General features: G+C 41.9%; 1 protein-coding gene across 3 annotated transcripts; it reads left to right on the top strand.

Moving 5' to 3' along the window:
• The first annotated feature begins 10 nt into the window (after positions 1-10).
• On the top strand, positions 11-10,774 carry LEO1 (LEO1 homolog, Paf1/RNA polymerase II complex component). 3 transcript variants are annotated; one of them, XR_003962106.4, is made up of 13 exons: positions 11-169; positions 1,532-2,257; positions 2,494-2,598; positions 3,113-3,207; positions 3,895-4,040; positions 5,194-5,278; positions 5,604-5,698; positions 5,974-6,108; positions 6,815-6,950; positions 7,229-7,415; positions 7,687-7,784; positions 9,202-9,393; positions 10,490-10,774. XR_003962106.4 is itself a non-coding variant. In XM_072933721.1 (12 exons), the coding sequence occupies exons 1-12, from the start codon at positions 112-114 to the stop codon at positions 10,560-10,562; spliced, it is 1,935 nt and encodes a 644-aa protein (XP_072789822.1). In that variant the 5' UTR covers positions 11-111; the 3' UTR covers positions 10,563-10,774. The 3 variants fall into 3 exon arrangements, 2 of the variants coding, with proteins under 2 accessions (XP_072789822.1, XP_030137130.3); XM_072933721.1 differs by lacking the exon at positions 9,202-9,393 and having other exon boundaries at positions 10,494-10,774; XM_030281270.4 differs by lacking the exon at positions 9,202-9,393.
• The last annotated feature ends 3,178 nt before the right edge of the window (positions 10,775-13,952 follow it).

The raw sequence follows: 13,952 nt of genomic DNA, 5'->3' as shown, positions 1-13,952 counted from the left end.
GCCCCTTTAAGGGGAGGTGCCCCTTTAAGGGGAGGGGCCCCTTTGGGAGCCGCCCCCGCCGGGCTGCGGGCGGCCCGCGCGAGCGGCGCGCCGTGTGACGTCACTGCCGCCATGGCCGACATGGCGGATCTGTTCGGCAGCGACGCGGACTCGGAGCCCGAGCACAAAGGTGTGGCGGTTCTCGGCTCTCTCTCTTTCTCTCTCGCTCTCCCTCCCTCCGCCCGCACCCGCGGGCTGCGCCGCCTGTCCCGCCTCGCCTCAGCCGCGGCTCCCGAGCGCGGGCGGCAGGGAGGGAGTGGGGCGAGCGGTGCGGGGCCGCGGCCGGGGTCCGGCACCTGCAGGAAACAGGGAGGGTTATGCGGCTGCAGCCCAATCCTGGAAACAGTAGAACATCTGGTTTAGGAACCTGACGTTTTAAAAATTCTTGCATGCGTTCCCGTAAATTACTTTTTAAGGCAGGTGGTTTTTTATTTTCCTGTTGGAAACTCCATTTACCAGCCTCGGCACTGAGGAGTAGCTCCATTGTCATAAGCTTCCCTGGGTAGACGATTTGGATTAAGTAGATATTGACAATTTTTGATATTTAGGATCTGATAAATCGCATCCATATAGTTAATTATTTAAGCCCTCACTATTTCAATTATTTACTTCATTTGTGTAATTCTTTATTCATTCTACAGTTTTAGAATCTTAGATCACAGCTTGTGCTTTGACACTTTGGACCTCGATCATTTTCATTGTGCCTTTCTTTGGCTGTCCTTTTATTAGCAGCCATTTTATTTTACTATTCTCACTGACTTTGTTGATCTTGCTGACAGTTCTCTGTAGGTTCTCTCTGGGGGTTGGGTTGTGTTTTCGGGGCTTTTGTTAAAGCAATGCACATCATCTCACGTGCGTGCTCAGAGGGACATCTGTCACAATCTGCTTGTGCAGGGTGTCGTGATGGTTCATTAAGGGATGCCAAAAGTGCAAAAAGGCAAACGGCAGGGGACCATCAGTTTAATCACAACCTTTGTTTTGGTACCAACAGAAAATGCGATAGAGAGGACAGAAAAGGAAATAAAGAATAGAGATAAAAAGAGGGAAAGGGGAATATAGCTCCTACTGTCGAGACAAGATCCTCGACGGTCCAGCCACATGGATTCGCCATCGTCCGTGGGGTGCACCAAAGTCTTTCCAAAAAGTCACCGTTAATACAGTCTTTAACCAAAGTGAGAGGTATCTGGCCAGAAGGTGGGGAGGATTGAGGGGCCATTGTGTAGAGCCCATTGATCTGTGAACCAGGTGCGGGCATACAGGTACAGGTACAAGCCACCGCTTGTCACAACCTGCTCACATGCAGGGCTCTGTAGAAGCACAGTGAGTGCCCCTGCTCGCAGTCGCTTGGCAAGTGTCCACATCCACCTCGGCCACGCCACAGCTCCTGTCAGGGTCTGCAGGGTCCTTGCAGCGGTCATGAGGCAAATGAAGGAAACTTGTGACCATCTCTCACAGCATCCTGACTCTTGAAAGGGTGATGTTTGTTTTGCAGATTCCGATTCTGGCTCTGATTCCGATTCCGACCAGGAGAACGCTGGCTCTGGGAGCAATGCTTCTGGCAGCAACAGCGACCAGGATGACGACAGGGAGGCCGTAAAACCCAGCAACAAGGAGTTATTTGGAGATGACAGCGAGGATGAAGGGGCATCCCATCACTCGGGGAGCGACAACCACTCCGAGAGATCCTACAACCGCTCGGAGGGCTCGGGGCACTCGGAGCACGAGGACAACGAGCAGTCGGACGGGGAGCAGCACAGCGCCTCCGAGGCTGCCCACGATGATGATGAGGATGAGCGTGAGCACGGCTCGGAGGAAGGCAGCCATCGTTCTGAGGGAGAGGGTTCTGAGAAAGCGCACTCGGAGGATGAGAAGTGGGGCAAGGAGGACAAAAGTGACCAGTCTGATGATGAGGAGAGACAGCAGAACTCTGATGATGAGGAGAGACAGCAGAACTCTGACGATGAAGAGAAGGTGCAGAACTCGGATGAAGATGAAAGGCCACAGGTGTCTGATGATGAGGAAAGACTCCAGAACTCAGATGAGGAGAAAATGCAGAACTCTGATGATGAGGAAAGGCCACAGGCCTCGGATGAGGAGAAGATGCAGAACTCAGATGATGATGAAAGGGCCCAGCGGTCTGAGGAGGAGAAGATTCAGAACTCTGATGATGAGGAAAGGGCCCAGCACTCTGATGAGGAGGAGCAAGAGCACAAATCTGGTAGGAATGAATACAGAAATAATGATTTGCTGCTGGTTTGGTCTCTCTTTGTTGTTTTATTCACATTGGCCTGAAAAGATTGAAACTTCAATGTAAAGGCATTGATTTCATAGTTTTTAACTATAGTCATCTTTGCAATTTTTTTGATGCAGTACTTTCAGAGCTTATTAATAGGAATTTTTAAATTTGTGGACCAAAATTTCTAATTTGCTGAGAATAATTATGCTCCTTGATAGAGTCTGCAAGGGGCAGCGATAGCGAGGATGAAGTTCTGCGAATGAAGCGGAAGAAACCGATTACATCAGATTCAGAAGCGGAGAGTGACACAGAAGGGCAGAAAGGTAAATGTTGAGGGGGTTTGTGGGGTTTTGGGTTCTTTAATCCTCCTCTTGAGCCTGCCATTCATCAGCTACAGGGCTTGATAGAATTGGTAGCATTTGCTGTACGGTGCCATGGAAATAACCAAACAGACATCAGGAATTCTGTGTGGGATGCACATGCTGGTCCTCTCCAGACAGCTCTGTCAAGTTTTCTCTTCTGCAAATATTCTTTCATGCATTTTTACTGAAAGATACTGAAAAATGGTTCCTTTAATCAGAGCAGGCCAGGGAACCTGTACTGTATTTTGTGTTGGTTTAGCTGGCTGAGGAAGAGGTGCTTATATTCTGAGAAGTAAAACCTCCAAAATGCATAATGAAATTTCTTTACTTCTGTTCAGTTACTTGAATAAGGATTATCTTATACTCTTCTGTTGTCATTTTTCAACTTGGTTTCCTTATTTGATGAATAAATCTTGCTTTAGGGCTGTGTGTGCATATATATGTGTGGTTTAAAATTGTAATTTTTCTGCTAAAGAGCATGCAGATGTCATGGATCTGTTTGGAGGCGCCGATGACATTTCCTCAGGGAGTGATGGAGAAGACAAGCCACCAACCCCAGGACAGCCCATTGTGAGTGGACTTGACTTTTGAGATAATTAACATGCCATTGCACTCTGAAATGCAGAAGACCAATTGAGTTGGATAATATTCTAGTGAAAAAAAAGAGTAGTGACATTAAAGTAGCATTACAGATGATTTTGTCCTAGCTGAAAGAATTATTAAAATTGTATACATAACAATATCAGATTCATCTGCCTTCTCCCATCCCTGTTCCACTTTTTGAACTTTAAAAAAATATAAAGAATAGTTTGATAGCTACCAACTAAAATACAAAGCCATAGCTGTCTTTGATACCTTATTGCAACTATTTGAGAAATATTTTTAGTTTTATGATAATTTTTCAACTTTTATTGATAATAGATAAAAATACCTTCTTTAATCCTGTAGAAAGGGTCCCCCAGTCTCCAATGCTCAGCTGAAAACTCTGTTGGCTCCTTTGCTGTTGTTTATTGTCTTTTGGTCTCTTGAGTTTGCACTGGTGCTTGAAGTCACTTAAAGTGCCACATGACAATGTGTTGAATTCTTCATTCAATGAGTTAAATTCCTTTCATTTAAATTGCCTGAATTATTTTCTCCACATCTTCCTGATCTCTCTGTGCCTATGAATGACTTTTCTTTAAGCAAAATGTAATTATTGGAGCAGCAGTAGCCAGATAGGTTTTTTCACTTATGCTCCTGTTCTTTTTTTTCCACTAGGATGAGAATGGACTGAGTCAAGAACAGCAGGAAGAAGAGCCTATTCCAGAGACCAGAATAGAGGTAGAAATACCAAAAGTAAACACAGACTTGGGTAATGATTTGTATTTTGTGAAGCTGCCCAACTTCCTCAGTGTGGAGCCCAGGTAATTGTACATTAAATACAGGACTGATAAAGTCTTTTAGTGTTTCCCTATATTAATTTTGTGTAGTATGTGTTTACCCTATTTAAAGTTGTTGACATTAAGATGCATATTTTTGGTTGTGAATAGGAATGGTTGTTTTCTAATCAGGTAATTTTATTATGAATGTGGATTTCAGCTAGATTGAATAACTTACTGTCTGTAAAAACCAGACAGAAATGTGATTTAATTGAAAGCACATGCTATCAGTTGAATTGTAAGCATAAGTTTAGGTTCTCAGAGATGTGAAAGGTGAATGCACTGACACTTATGCACTTCCCAGTGATTAAAAACATAATTTTGAATTTCAGAACAAAGCCTTTTTTATTTGTGTATGTTAAATCTACTATTTATGAAGAGGCTGGTTACCTGTTTTCCTATTCATCTAACCCAAACTGAAGACATTTACTGGAATGCCTAGGGAGCAGCAAAATAAATTATTAAATAAGAGTTGTTTGTGATGTTAGGTTTGGCCCTAAAGGCCTCCTTCAGCACTTGCAGCACGAGGCTGTTGAGTCTGAGTGTCCTGCTGAGCAGCTTTCCTGCTTTGTTCCCAAGCTGCAGTTTTAGCTGGCAGGGCAGCCTTGTTGGGGTCACACCTCTGCTCAGTCACTCTCCTGGGCTGGGGCTCTTTCAGGGGAGAACTGTTCCAAATCCGGGTAGTGGCTGCTACCAGTGAGAGAACTCCTGGTGATCTCTGGAGGTCAGACAGGACTGAAAACAAAATTTGCAGTAGCAGAGTCCATCACTTTTCCCTTGAGCTGCCTAGGAGCTGTTAGGAAAGAGGTTAGGGAAAGGGTTCCCCCCCTCCTCATCATGCTGACATAAGAAAACAGAATTTTCTGAGGCAGACTTGTTTGGTCCAGCTGGAACATTCAGAGTGTGAATGTTATCCTGTAGCTGATGGTAGAGAGAACACTTGGGTTGGGTCCCCTGGCTGGGAATTAGTGCAGTGAATTTCCTGGCTGCAGAAAGGGCTGTCCCACACTGCAGTGCCTGCTGTTGTGGGCAGGGAATAATCTAAAACTCTCAAGCACCTCTTAACTTGCACAACTCTGCAATAATCTGCACTAATTTTCTTAGAAGAATAAAGAATGTGTTGTAAAATTTGTTGCAGGCCTTTTGATCCCCAGTATTATGAAGATGAATTTGAAGATGAGGAGATGCTTGATGAAGAAGGTAGAACTAGGTTAAAACTCAAGGTACAGTATTAATTTTTCTTTTGTCTTTTACACTCACCTAGGCACTTTCCTTCCAAGTCTATTTCACATCTTTTAGAATGGTGTTTTGAGTTTTCATATTATTAAAGTGTGGACACTGAGGAAAGTTGATCTATTTTAGTCATAGATTTTTAAAAAGCTTGACAGCTGCATTTCACCTATAAAAGCAATACTTTTCACCTTTATTGCTTTGCATTATGACACAAATTATCAAGGCTTTCTAACTGCAATTCTTGACCTGTATAGAGTATTTTAACACAGTATTCCTTATGAGCTAGAAAAACTGTTTTGTTTTTTTCCCCTACAGGTAGAAAACACAATACGATGGCGGATGCGACGAGATGAGGAAGGGAATGAGATCAGAGAAAGCAATGCACGGATAGTTAAATGGTCAGATGGAAGGTTAGTTTGCACTCTTTGTTACTGAAGTAATGCAGTTGTTCTTGCAGTGACATGCAAAATTGGAAGGTCAGCAAACTTTGACATCAGTTCTGCACACTACAAATTATTTTAGTCTCCGTGCTTTGAAAGGTTGATGCTCTGCTTAGTTTAGATTGAAATATAATTATTGGCTAGATATAAAAAGGAAACATAAAGGCTTTTTTCATTTAGAAATGAGGCAAAAAAATAGACTGCAGTGGTTTTATCAAGTAACTGATGTGGGAATCTCTTTTAAGCATGTCCCTCCACTTGGGCAATGAGGTCTTTGACGTGTACAAGGCGCCGCTACAAGGAGATCACAATCACTTGTTCATCAGACAAGGGACAGGCCTGCAAGGACAGGCTGTGTTCAAGACCAAGTTAACCTTCAGGTAAACTGCTGTTCTATATCAAATGTTGATACTGTTTTTGCAATGAAGTGTTGTAACTGGTATATAAAGATTAGCTATACCAGTTTGTAAAGCTTCAGAGCTTCACTGGTTAGTAAGAATGTGCTATTTTCCAAACTCAGTTTTTCAGTAAGACTTGTCCTACATTAGGTGTCCAAGCTGGGAATGTTAATGTGCCATTTCCTGCATTGTGTAGGCTACATATAGGTTTTTTGTATACATGCTTTAATTTGCATTTTTACATGCAATCCTTATTTGAGTCAGAAAAAAGATTACTGTTCCCTGAAATTAATCTTCTGTCTGAGGTACAGTTGCTATCAAGCTGGCAACTGCTTCTTGAGATATTGGTGTGAACTGTGAGGAGGATGTATGTTTAAGGTTGATGTTGATAGGGAGGATGTTGATAAGGGCCAAAGATTGTAGGATTCTAGTCTCATTAAGGGTAAAAAAGGCCTTAGAGATCTTTGAGTCCAACTGTTAATGGCTAGACTGCTGATTTTGCTGAGAGAAGACTTGCTGTCTCCAGTAGCTGTCACAGTACATATAAATACTTTTATAAAAAGGGTTGATGCTTTTACTTTTGTGCAGATGAATCTCTGAATTTTCAAGTATGCTGGCCCTACCATTGGCTTTTGAAAATGGATGTGTTCCATAAAGAAGTTTTTAACCCCTAGCAATTTTTTACCAGGCCACACTCTACAGACAGTGCCACTCACAGAAAGATGACTCTGTCTCTGGCAGACAGATGTTCAAAGACCCAGAAAATTCGTATTTTGCCAATGGCAGGCCGTGATCCAGAGTCTCAGCGCACAGAAATGATCAAGGTATTGTGGCATGGAACTATCCAGTCTGCTGGTTTAATCTTAATTATCACAACTGTGCCGGACATTTTTTAATATTCTATGATTTATGAAAAACTAATGTTTTGGAGTTTTAAGCAAGAGTCCCAAGCCATGGGTGTGGCTTGCTTAACCTGGCAGATGACAAAACAAGGAGAATATTTGCAGCCTTTACACTGCTGTGTAAAAAGCTACAGTAGTAGTGCTCTTGAGGTGGTTTGGGGTTTTTTTATCCCTCAGTACACTGCTTGTCTGTTTGGCAGAAAGAAGAGGAGAGGCTGAGGGCGTCCATCCGGCGGGAGTCGCAGCAGCGGCGGATGCGGGAGAAGCAGCACCAGCGCGGGCTGAGCGCCAGTTACCTGGAGCCCGACCGCTACGATGAGGAGGACGAGGGGGATGATGCCATCAGCCTGGCAGCTATCAAAAACAGATACAAAGGTGGCATCAGAGGTAATCATAAACCTTAACAGCATGTCATTAAGGCCTGTGTGATTCAGACAGGGTAATTGCTCAGGAGAGCCATGGTAAGATAGGATTTTGCCAGTTCATTTGATACGTGGAGAGACGTTAATTCAGTTCATGTAGGTTTATTTTGTTTACTCTGGACTTAGGTTCTGCAAACATTTTGTGGCACTAAATAGAACACATTTTAAATATTCTCTCTTCCTCACCAGTTTCAGATAAACATATTTGGCTTTTTATATTTTTCCGGAATGTGCAGAGGAACGGGCTAGAATCTACTCTTCTGACAGTGACGAAGGCTCAGATGAAGATAAAACACAAAGACTACTCAAGGCAAAGAAACTTAATAGTGATGAGGTAAGAGAAGGACTTTGTTCTTAAGCTGCTCATTTTTAATGAGGAACATTTCCTTCACTAAATCTAGTGTTTAAACTTGGGACTTCTGTGGTTTCATTTATGCCATGATGAATGTGTTATTTGACTTGGCATGCTTTCCGTGGTAATTAATCACCAATTTCTTATGCACTGCATTAGTTCGCAGACCTGAGTAATTCCCAAAGGAGGACACTATTGTTATTGCTGATTTAAAGATGGAAAAATTTATGCAGAGTTATGTAAAATGAATTTACCAAAATTATGCAAGGAGGAAGAAGACTTAATATTGGAATCCTAGTGCAGTGTTACCTAAGTTATGTGGTCCTCTCCTGTTTATTATGGAAATAGCAGAAGCATTTTCACATAGTATTTCTGCTCTTTTTAAGTAGAAGAGTTAAAACACTGAGTTAAAAAGACTTGTTTTCCATTGCTAGCCATACATTTTCCATCACCCCAGCATCATCTGAAACACTGGGCCCTGATCAAATTAACTGTTAGCTACAGCAGTAGTGCTGTTTCCTGATCTAAAATGGTGTTATATTGGTTTGTAATTTATTACCGCTGGGTCTTATTAAATGAGTCTTTGTGAACATTGAATTTGAGGTTCAGTTCAAGTCTGTCACTGCTGATACAGCACTGCAGTGTTATACAAGGGAGTAAGCTGCTCTCATTTTCATTTCTGTAGTGTGTTTCCTGTAACATCCCTGGGAGGCCTCACTCCCCAGTCCCTTGGGTGTTTTCTGTGTGCTGAATGCAGGTTCTTGGTGCTCTTACAGGGTCAGCTGAGTTATTTGAACTAACAGGCATTGTAATGTGAAGTGGAATAAGTAAAAATTAGTTTTGTCTTCTAAAGACATAGATTCCTGGCTTTTTATTATATATCAGAAAAATTTAATATATCAGAGAATATAACAGCCATAGTGAGCCATGTAGACAAAACTGCAATTTCGTAAGCCCTGTGAGCATTTGTTAGTAGAAATTGAATTGTTTATTTTTAAGACTCTTACTCGATATGTTAGTTCATGACAGAGCAATGTGAGGACTCGTCAGTTCCATTCTCTCAGAAGAAAAGGTCTAATCAGCAGCATTTCTCTGCTGCTTGAGGAGCCCAGCCTCCATTTTAAAGAGTGACTGGAAGGTAATGCTCCTCTGGGGCCTTGGAGTGGTGCTGCAGTGTCACAGAAAGCCCCAGTGGTGCTCGAGTTCCTGTGTTCAGTCCCCGCAGGGGGAGTGTGGTGTTCAGTGCATACCCACACGTGTGGAACTCTGGCTTCCTTGTACACTCACTTGCTTTTACCTGCTGTCAGTCAGCAGTGCAGCACAAATCTTTGTGCTGATAACAATTTGTTACCGTTACTGCAAATGTCAGTCTGTTATTAATAATATACTTTATCACCAGACAGCAAGTAGTTTCACTGTTGCTGCAGTTAATGGGGATATTCTGCTGAACAGGAAGATGACTCACTGAACAATAGCCCAGCTAGATTACAAGAGAATGTTTGTTCTGAGGAAGAAGCTATCATTGAGATTCCCACCCCTGTTAATTTCTGTTTTCCATGCTTAAAATTCCTTCGTAACTGCGATTCTCCCGGTACGTACTTAACACCTTAATATAGAATCAGACACTTTTGGATAAATAATTATTCCTTGGAGTTCTGAAACACTAAAGTTATAGAACTCAATCCTTCCTCCTTAAAATCAAAGCAAGTTGCTTTTAAAAAAAATAAATAAAAAGCCAAACCCATACTTCCAGAACCAACAGATGGGAAAAGGGATGAGGTTACTTAGGCCTGAGAGTATTTTTAAAGATACACTTCTTTTTCAACAATAGTTGCATTACCACTTGTTCCTCCTGTCGCTATTGATGAGTTTTGCATGAACAACTCGTAATTTAAAATGTTGTTTGGAAGGATGATTCAAACTGAACTAGAGGAAATGTACCTGGAGCAAAAATCAACCTGTTGACTCCATGACCTAAAAACTGTAGATCAACCCTATAAAAGTCTTTATGGTATTGCTTGTAAGCAGGTAATTAACTCAGTGATTTGAGTTCATTTGACCAGCTCTTTGAAGCCTCATAAACTATAAACTGTTACATTTCTTGGACTGTTAACTGGTCTGAGTGCCAGTGAGTCTTCCTAATTTTTTTTCTTTATGCCAGAGAGCAGTTAGTTTAGTTTTGTCTTTCTGATGAGCAAAATACCTGCCCATTTCCTGAATTCCTTCTTTGCTTCAGTAGCTCTGATTCAGGCCATTCAGGTATAAATAGTCTGAAAACTTAGCAAAGCTGCAGAGGCTGCCTGAAGGGAATGTGTCAGTGTGCTGGAGAGCTCAGTGCAAGTTCTCCAGCTCGTGAAACCCGCTGAGAGTGCTCCTCACATGCTGTAAATGCAGATAATGCAGAGAGACTCTGTGCATGCCATGCTCAGGCAGAGCAGGGCCAGCAAGGGGTGGAGCTGCAGCTTCCTGGACCCTCCTGGTCTGACCCTGGGAGCAGCCACTCAGTGCTGAGGGTGAGGACTGGCACAGAACCAGCCCTGCTTCACAGTAGCACAGAATGGAAAACTGGAACTAGTAATTCTGCTTTTCTTACAAGAATGACTTAAAGGTATTTTTGTTGTTGTTCTGTGCTTTTTCTTCTTTAGCTGGAAATACAGTGGTTTACTTTTGTCCTTTTTTGCCTTTAGGAAGGTGAACCTTCTGGAAAAAGAAAAGCAGATGATGATGACAAAGCAAGTAAGAAGCCTAAGAAATACGTGATCAGTGATGAAGAGGAAGAAGATGATGATTAATATTAAGGAAGCGCAGCAGTTGACTTTTTTTGTTGTTATTTTTTCTATATATATGTTTATATATATTGTACAGTTCTGTTAGAGCACAGATGTAAGTAACCATAAGGGGCATATTTTGATAAAGGAAAATTCCTAAGTCTGCGTTTCTGCTGTGAATAAAGTTTTTTTGACTTCCTTTGACTCTTAAGAGTTTTGTCTCATTGCAGCAAATGTTGCACCAGGGATCATCACAGTGCTGATTTTAATTTTGCACACTGCATTTCAGTTTTGAGAACTGTAGTAGCCAGTTACCAAGTGAATTGGTCATTAGCTTAGTGAGTTCATTGGGAGAAGCCTTGCTAATCTCTGTGGAATGCTTAAATAAGTTTGCCTGACAAGGGTATGGTGATAGAGCTTGCTAAGAACATACAGTGGTGCAGTACAACTGTTTCTCCCCTGGATATTCCTTACTGGACAGTACATTACTATGCTGGTATAATTTGCTGACTAAAAATATTTATTGCCATGTTTGAGTAAATAATTTTAACTGCATGAACTTCACAGTTAACTGATCACTTAAGACATTTATTTTGCGTGCATTGAAGTCCAGAATAAATATCTGCATCTTGCCAGAGCAGTAATAACAATAATAATAATAAAAACAATAATAATACTCATGTGCTAGTGATGTAAATGTCAGAGTAAAAGCACTTATTTCAACAAAACTGACATTTCTGCCAGCAGAGCTTGAAAATCTCCTTTAAAAGGTGAAATGAATCACAGTACAAAAAATGCAATTTGGCAATTGTGTCTCAGAATCTCACGTAACTTATGGTGCCTTTCCTCTTGTTTCTGGTAGGTTTTATAAATGGTCTTGTTTAGCTGGGATGTCACTGGAGGAGAATGTTCTGGACAGAACCGTTGCTGTGTTTACACTTTTTTAAACACCTTATTTGACAATACAATACCAGCGGTAAATCAGTAGAAGAAATAACTTTTCCACTCTTTCAGACATGAGATACCATGTGCAGTTTTTCTCACTGATGAGAGAGCATTCACATGTTACCTGTGCTGCTCTTTTGGCTGACTTCTCACACAGTCCCACAGAGCCTGAATGTGACTTGAAGTTGAGAAAGCAGAAGTAGCTGAGCTCCCCTATAACTGAAAGCATTGAGTGATGCTGTGCAAAGTTTATGATGTGGATTTGTGGTACACAAGCTGAAATAAAGTAGCTGGTAGTTATTGAAGAGGGATTGGTCCCCATCTCTCTCCTGCCAAACTGAATTTGGCTTGTTTTCTAAAACAGAAGGGAGAAAGTGCCTCACAGTGAGCGCTTTGCTTGTGGCATTCCCTGGCTCTTTGAGTTACAGCTTTCAACCTGGACATCTTGCTTTGGTCATCCTTAACTAGGATAGTTGTTTGCCACAATGCTCTGCCTTCACTTCTGTCTGGAAGGCCGGGGAGCGTTCTGGCTGCAGAGCACAGAGCTCTGCATGTGTTAATGAATATATTCTGCTGAGCAGCTGTCTGCAGTGGAGACTGCGAGTAAGAAAAAGTGAAAAATTTCATCCTGGAAATCTGAGTGCCTGAGAAACTTTTTTTAATACACTTAAATAGTTTCTGCATCTCTTTAATGTGCAGATAAAGTCCCCAGCTGCTGGAATTTTGACCCTGTAATCCTCTTAGCTTAGACCTCTGCTGGGAGACTGGATCCTTACATGAGGTCACCTGCTCTCCACTGGTTACCTTCTCAGGAAGAAGCCAGCTCTTTAGGTAGAGACTCATTCTATATGGATGTAACATGCTGTACTTTCACTTAAAAGCCTCCCAGATACCTCTAAAATAACAGATTTGGCATATGGAAACAGCATCATTTCACTGGTAATGTGTTTACTTTTATATCAGTTTAATGGAAATGTTGGCTATTTTTATTTTTACTACACTCCTAAGAGTGAAAATGTTTTAATCACTTTCGTAAGTTTGATGCTGACTAAGCCTTTACTAAGTCAGTGGTCCACTTTAGCTTCCAAAAATGAGGCTTTTTGTGGATTACAAAGATTAAAAGAAGTAATTTTTTACACTGTCGTCTTTTGTAAATGGCTCCTTTAAAGTCTTATTTAAATGTGGACTTTTAGAAAGTGTTTTCTCAGCTTAAATTGGTTTAACAATCATCTTGTAATTAAAGTCACTTGAATGAACTTAGCCTTATCCCCAGTATTTTTTCAGTTGTGGGTCTAATATATGGTTTTATTTAACTCAAAGACAGTTTTTGCTCTCCCTTTTCCCAGCCCCCTGTCTGTCTGTTGATGGAATGAGGGTTCATAAAGCCCATGCTTTAGTGCCTGGTGAGTACCTGTGGTGGGTTGGTAAAAGATTCGGGTGTGTTGCACAGTGTCAGGAGAGCTCAGCCCTGCCCTCTCACTGCCTGAGTGGGCACTGCTGGGAAAGCAAATACTGAGCTAGGAGGGGGCAGATTCCCTGAGGAAATAAGTTTTCTCCTTCCTGAGTAGGATGTGCAAATGAAGCTTTCTTGGGAAGAAAAGTATCTCCAGTGCAAAGTACAGGAATGTATTACTAGATGTTCTCTAAAGTTATCAGGACAAAGTGGTCTTTATTTCAGCACTCAGTGCAGCATGCAGTCACAGGCTGTGCCTGCTCTGTCTGTGTTCATTCCAGGTCTGCACTGAAACCTTTCCAGAAATTTGCCAAACAAGGCAGGAAGCAGCAGCAGAGCTGCCACAGGGCAGGTTTGAATAGGGCCTGTCAGAGCCCAGTGGGGTCACAGGGAGCGAGCCCTGGCACTGGGATGTCCTGGGAGTTTGTGCAGCTTTCAGGGCAGGGAAGAGCAGCCCAGCTGAGCACAGCACCCTGAAGGCATTGCTACCCACTGACCCAAAGTATTCCATTATGGAATTACATCTTCAAATAAACCCAAGGGCACTTCCTTCTCTTGCAGTCACAGATAGTGAGAATATATAAGGAATATGTTGACTTTCATCTTGACAGCCAGCTAATGTGATCTGGCTGCCCTTACTGTAGACATGCTGGATAGGATGTTGCTGTGAATAAAAGTGTTTTGATGGGTATTAAAATAGCCGTATCTAATTTTAAATATCCTTAATTCCAGTGGGATGAAAAAAATGTGGGGCAGGGGAATGAATATTCAAAGATATCAGGTGTTGTCCTGTAGTGACTGAATGAGTTCCAGTGTTTTCTGCAGCCCTAACCGCCCCTGTTCTTATCACAGAGGTAACATCTGTGCATCTATTTAGGTTATTTATGGTGCTTGTCTGGTTGATAATTAGGTTTGTGTCTGCTGTGACTGGTTAGGTAATGTTTTCCCAGGATCTCCACTTGCAAATGACTGGTTTTTGTTTAA

The sequence above is a fragment of the Taeniopygia guttata genome, chromosome 10 (assembly GCF_048771995.1).
Source record: "Taeniopygia guttata chromosome 10, bTaeGut7.mat, whole genome shotgun sequence".
NCBI lineage: Eukaryota > Metazoa > Chordata > Aves > Passeriformes > Estrildidae > Taeniopygia > Taeniopygia guttata.
Note: the sequence above shows the minus strand (reverse complement) of the source record. Positions and strands in the feature narration are given on the sequence as shown.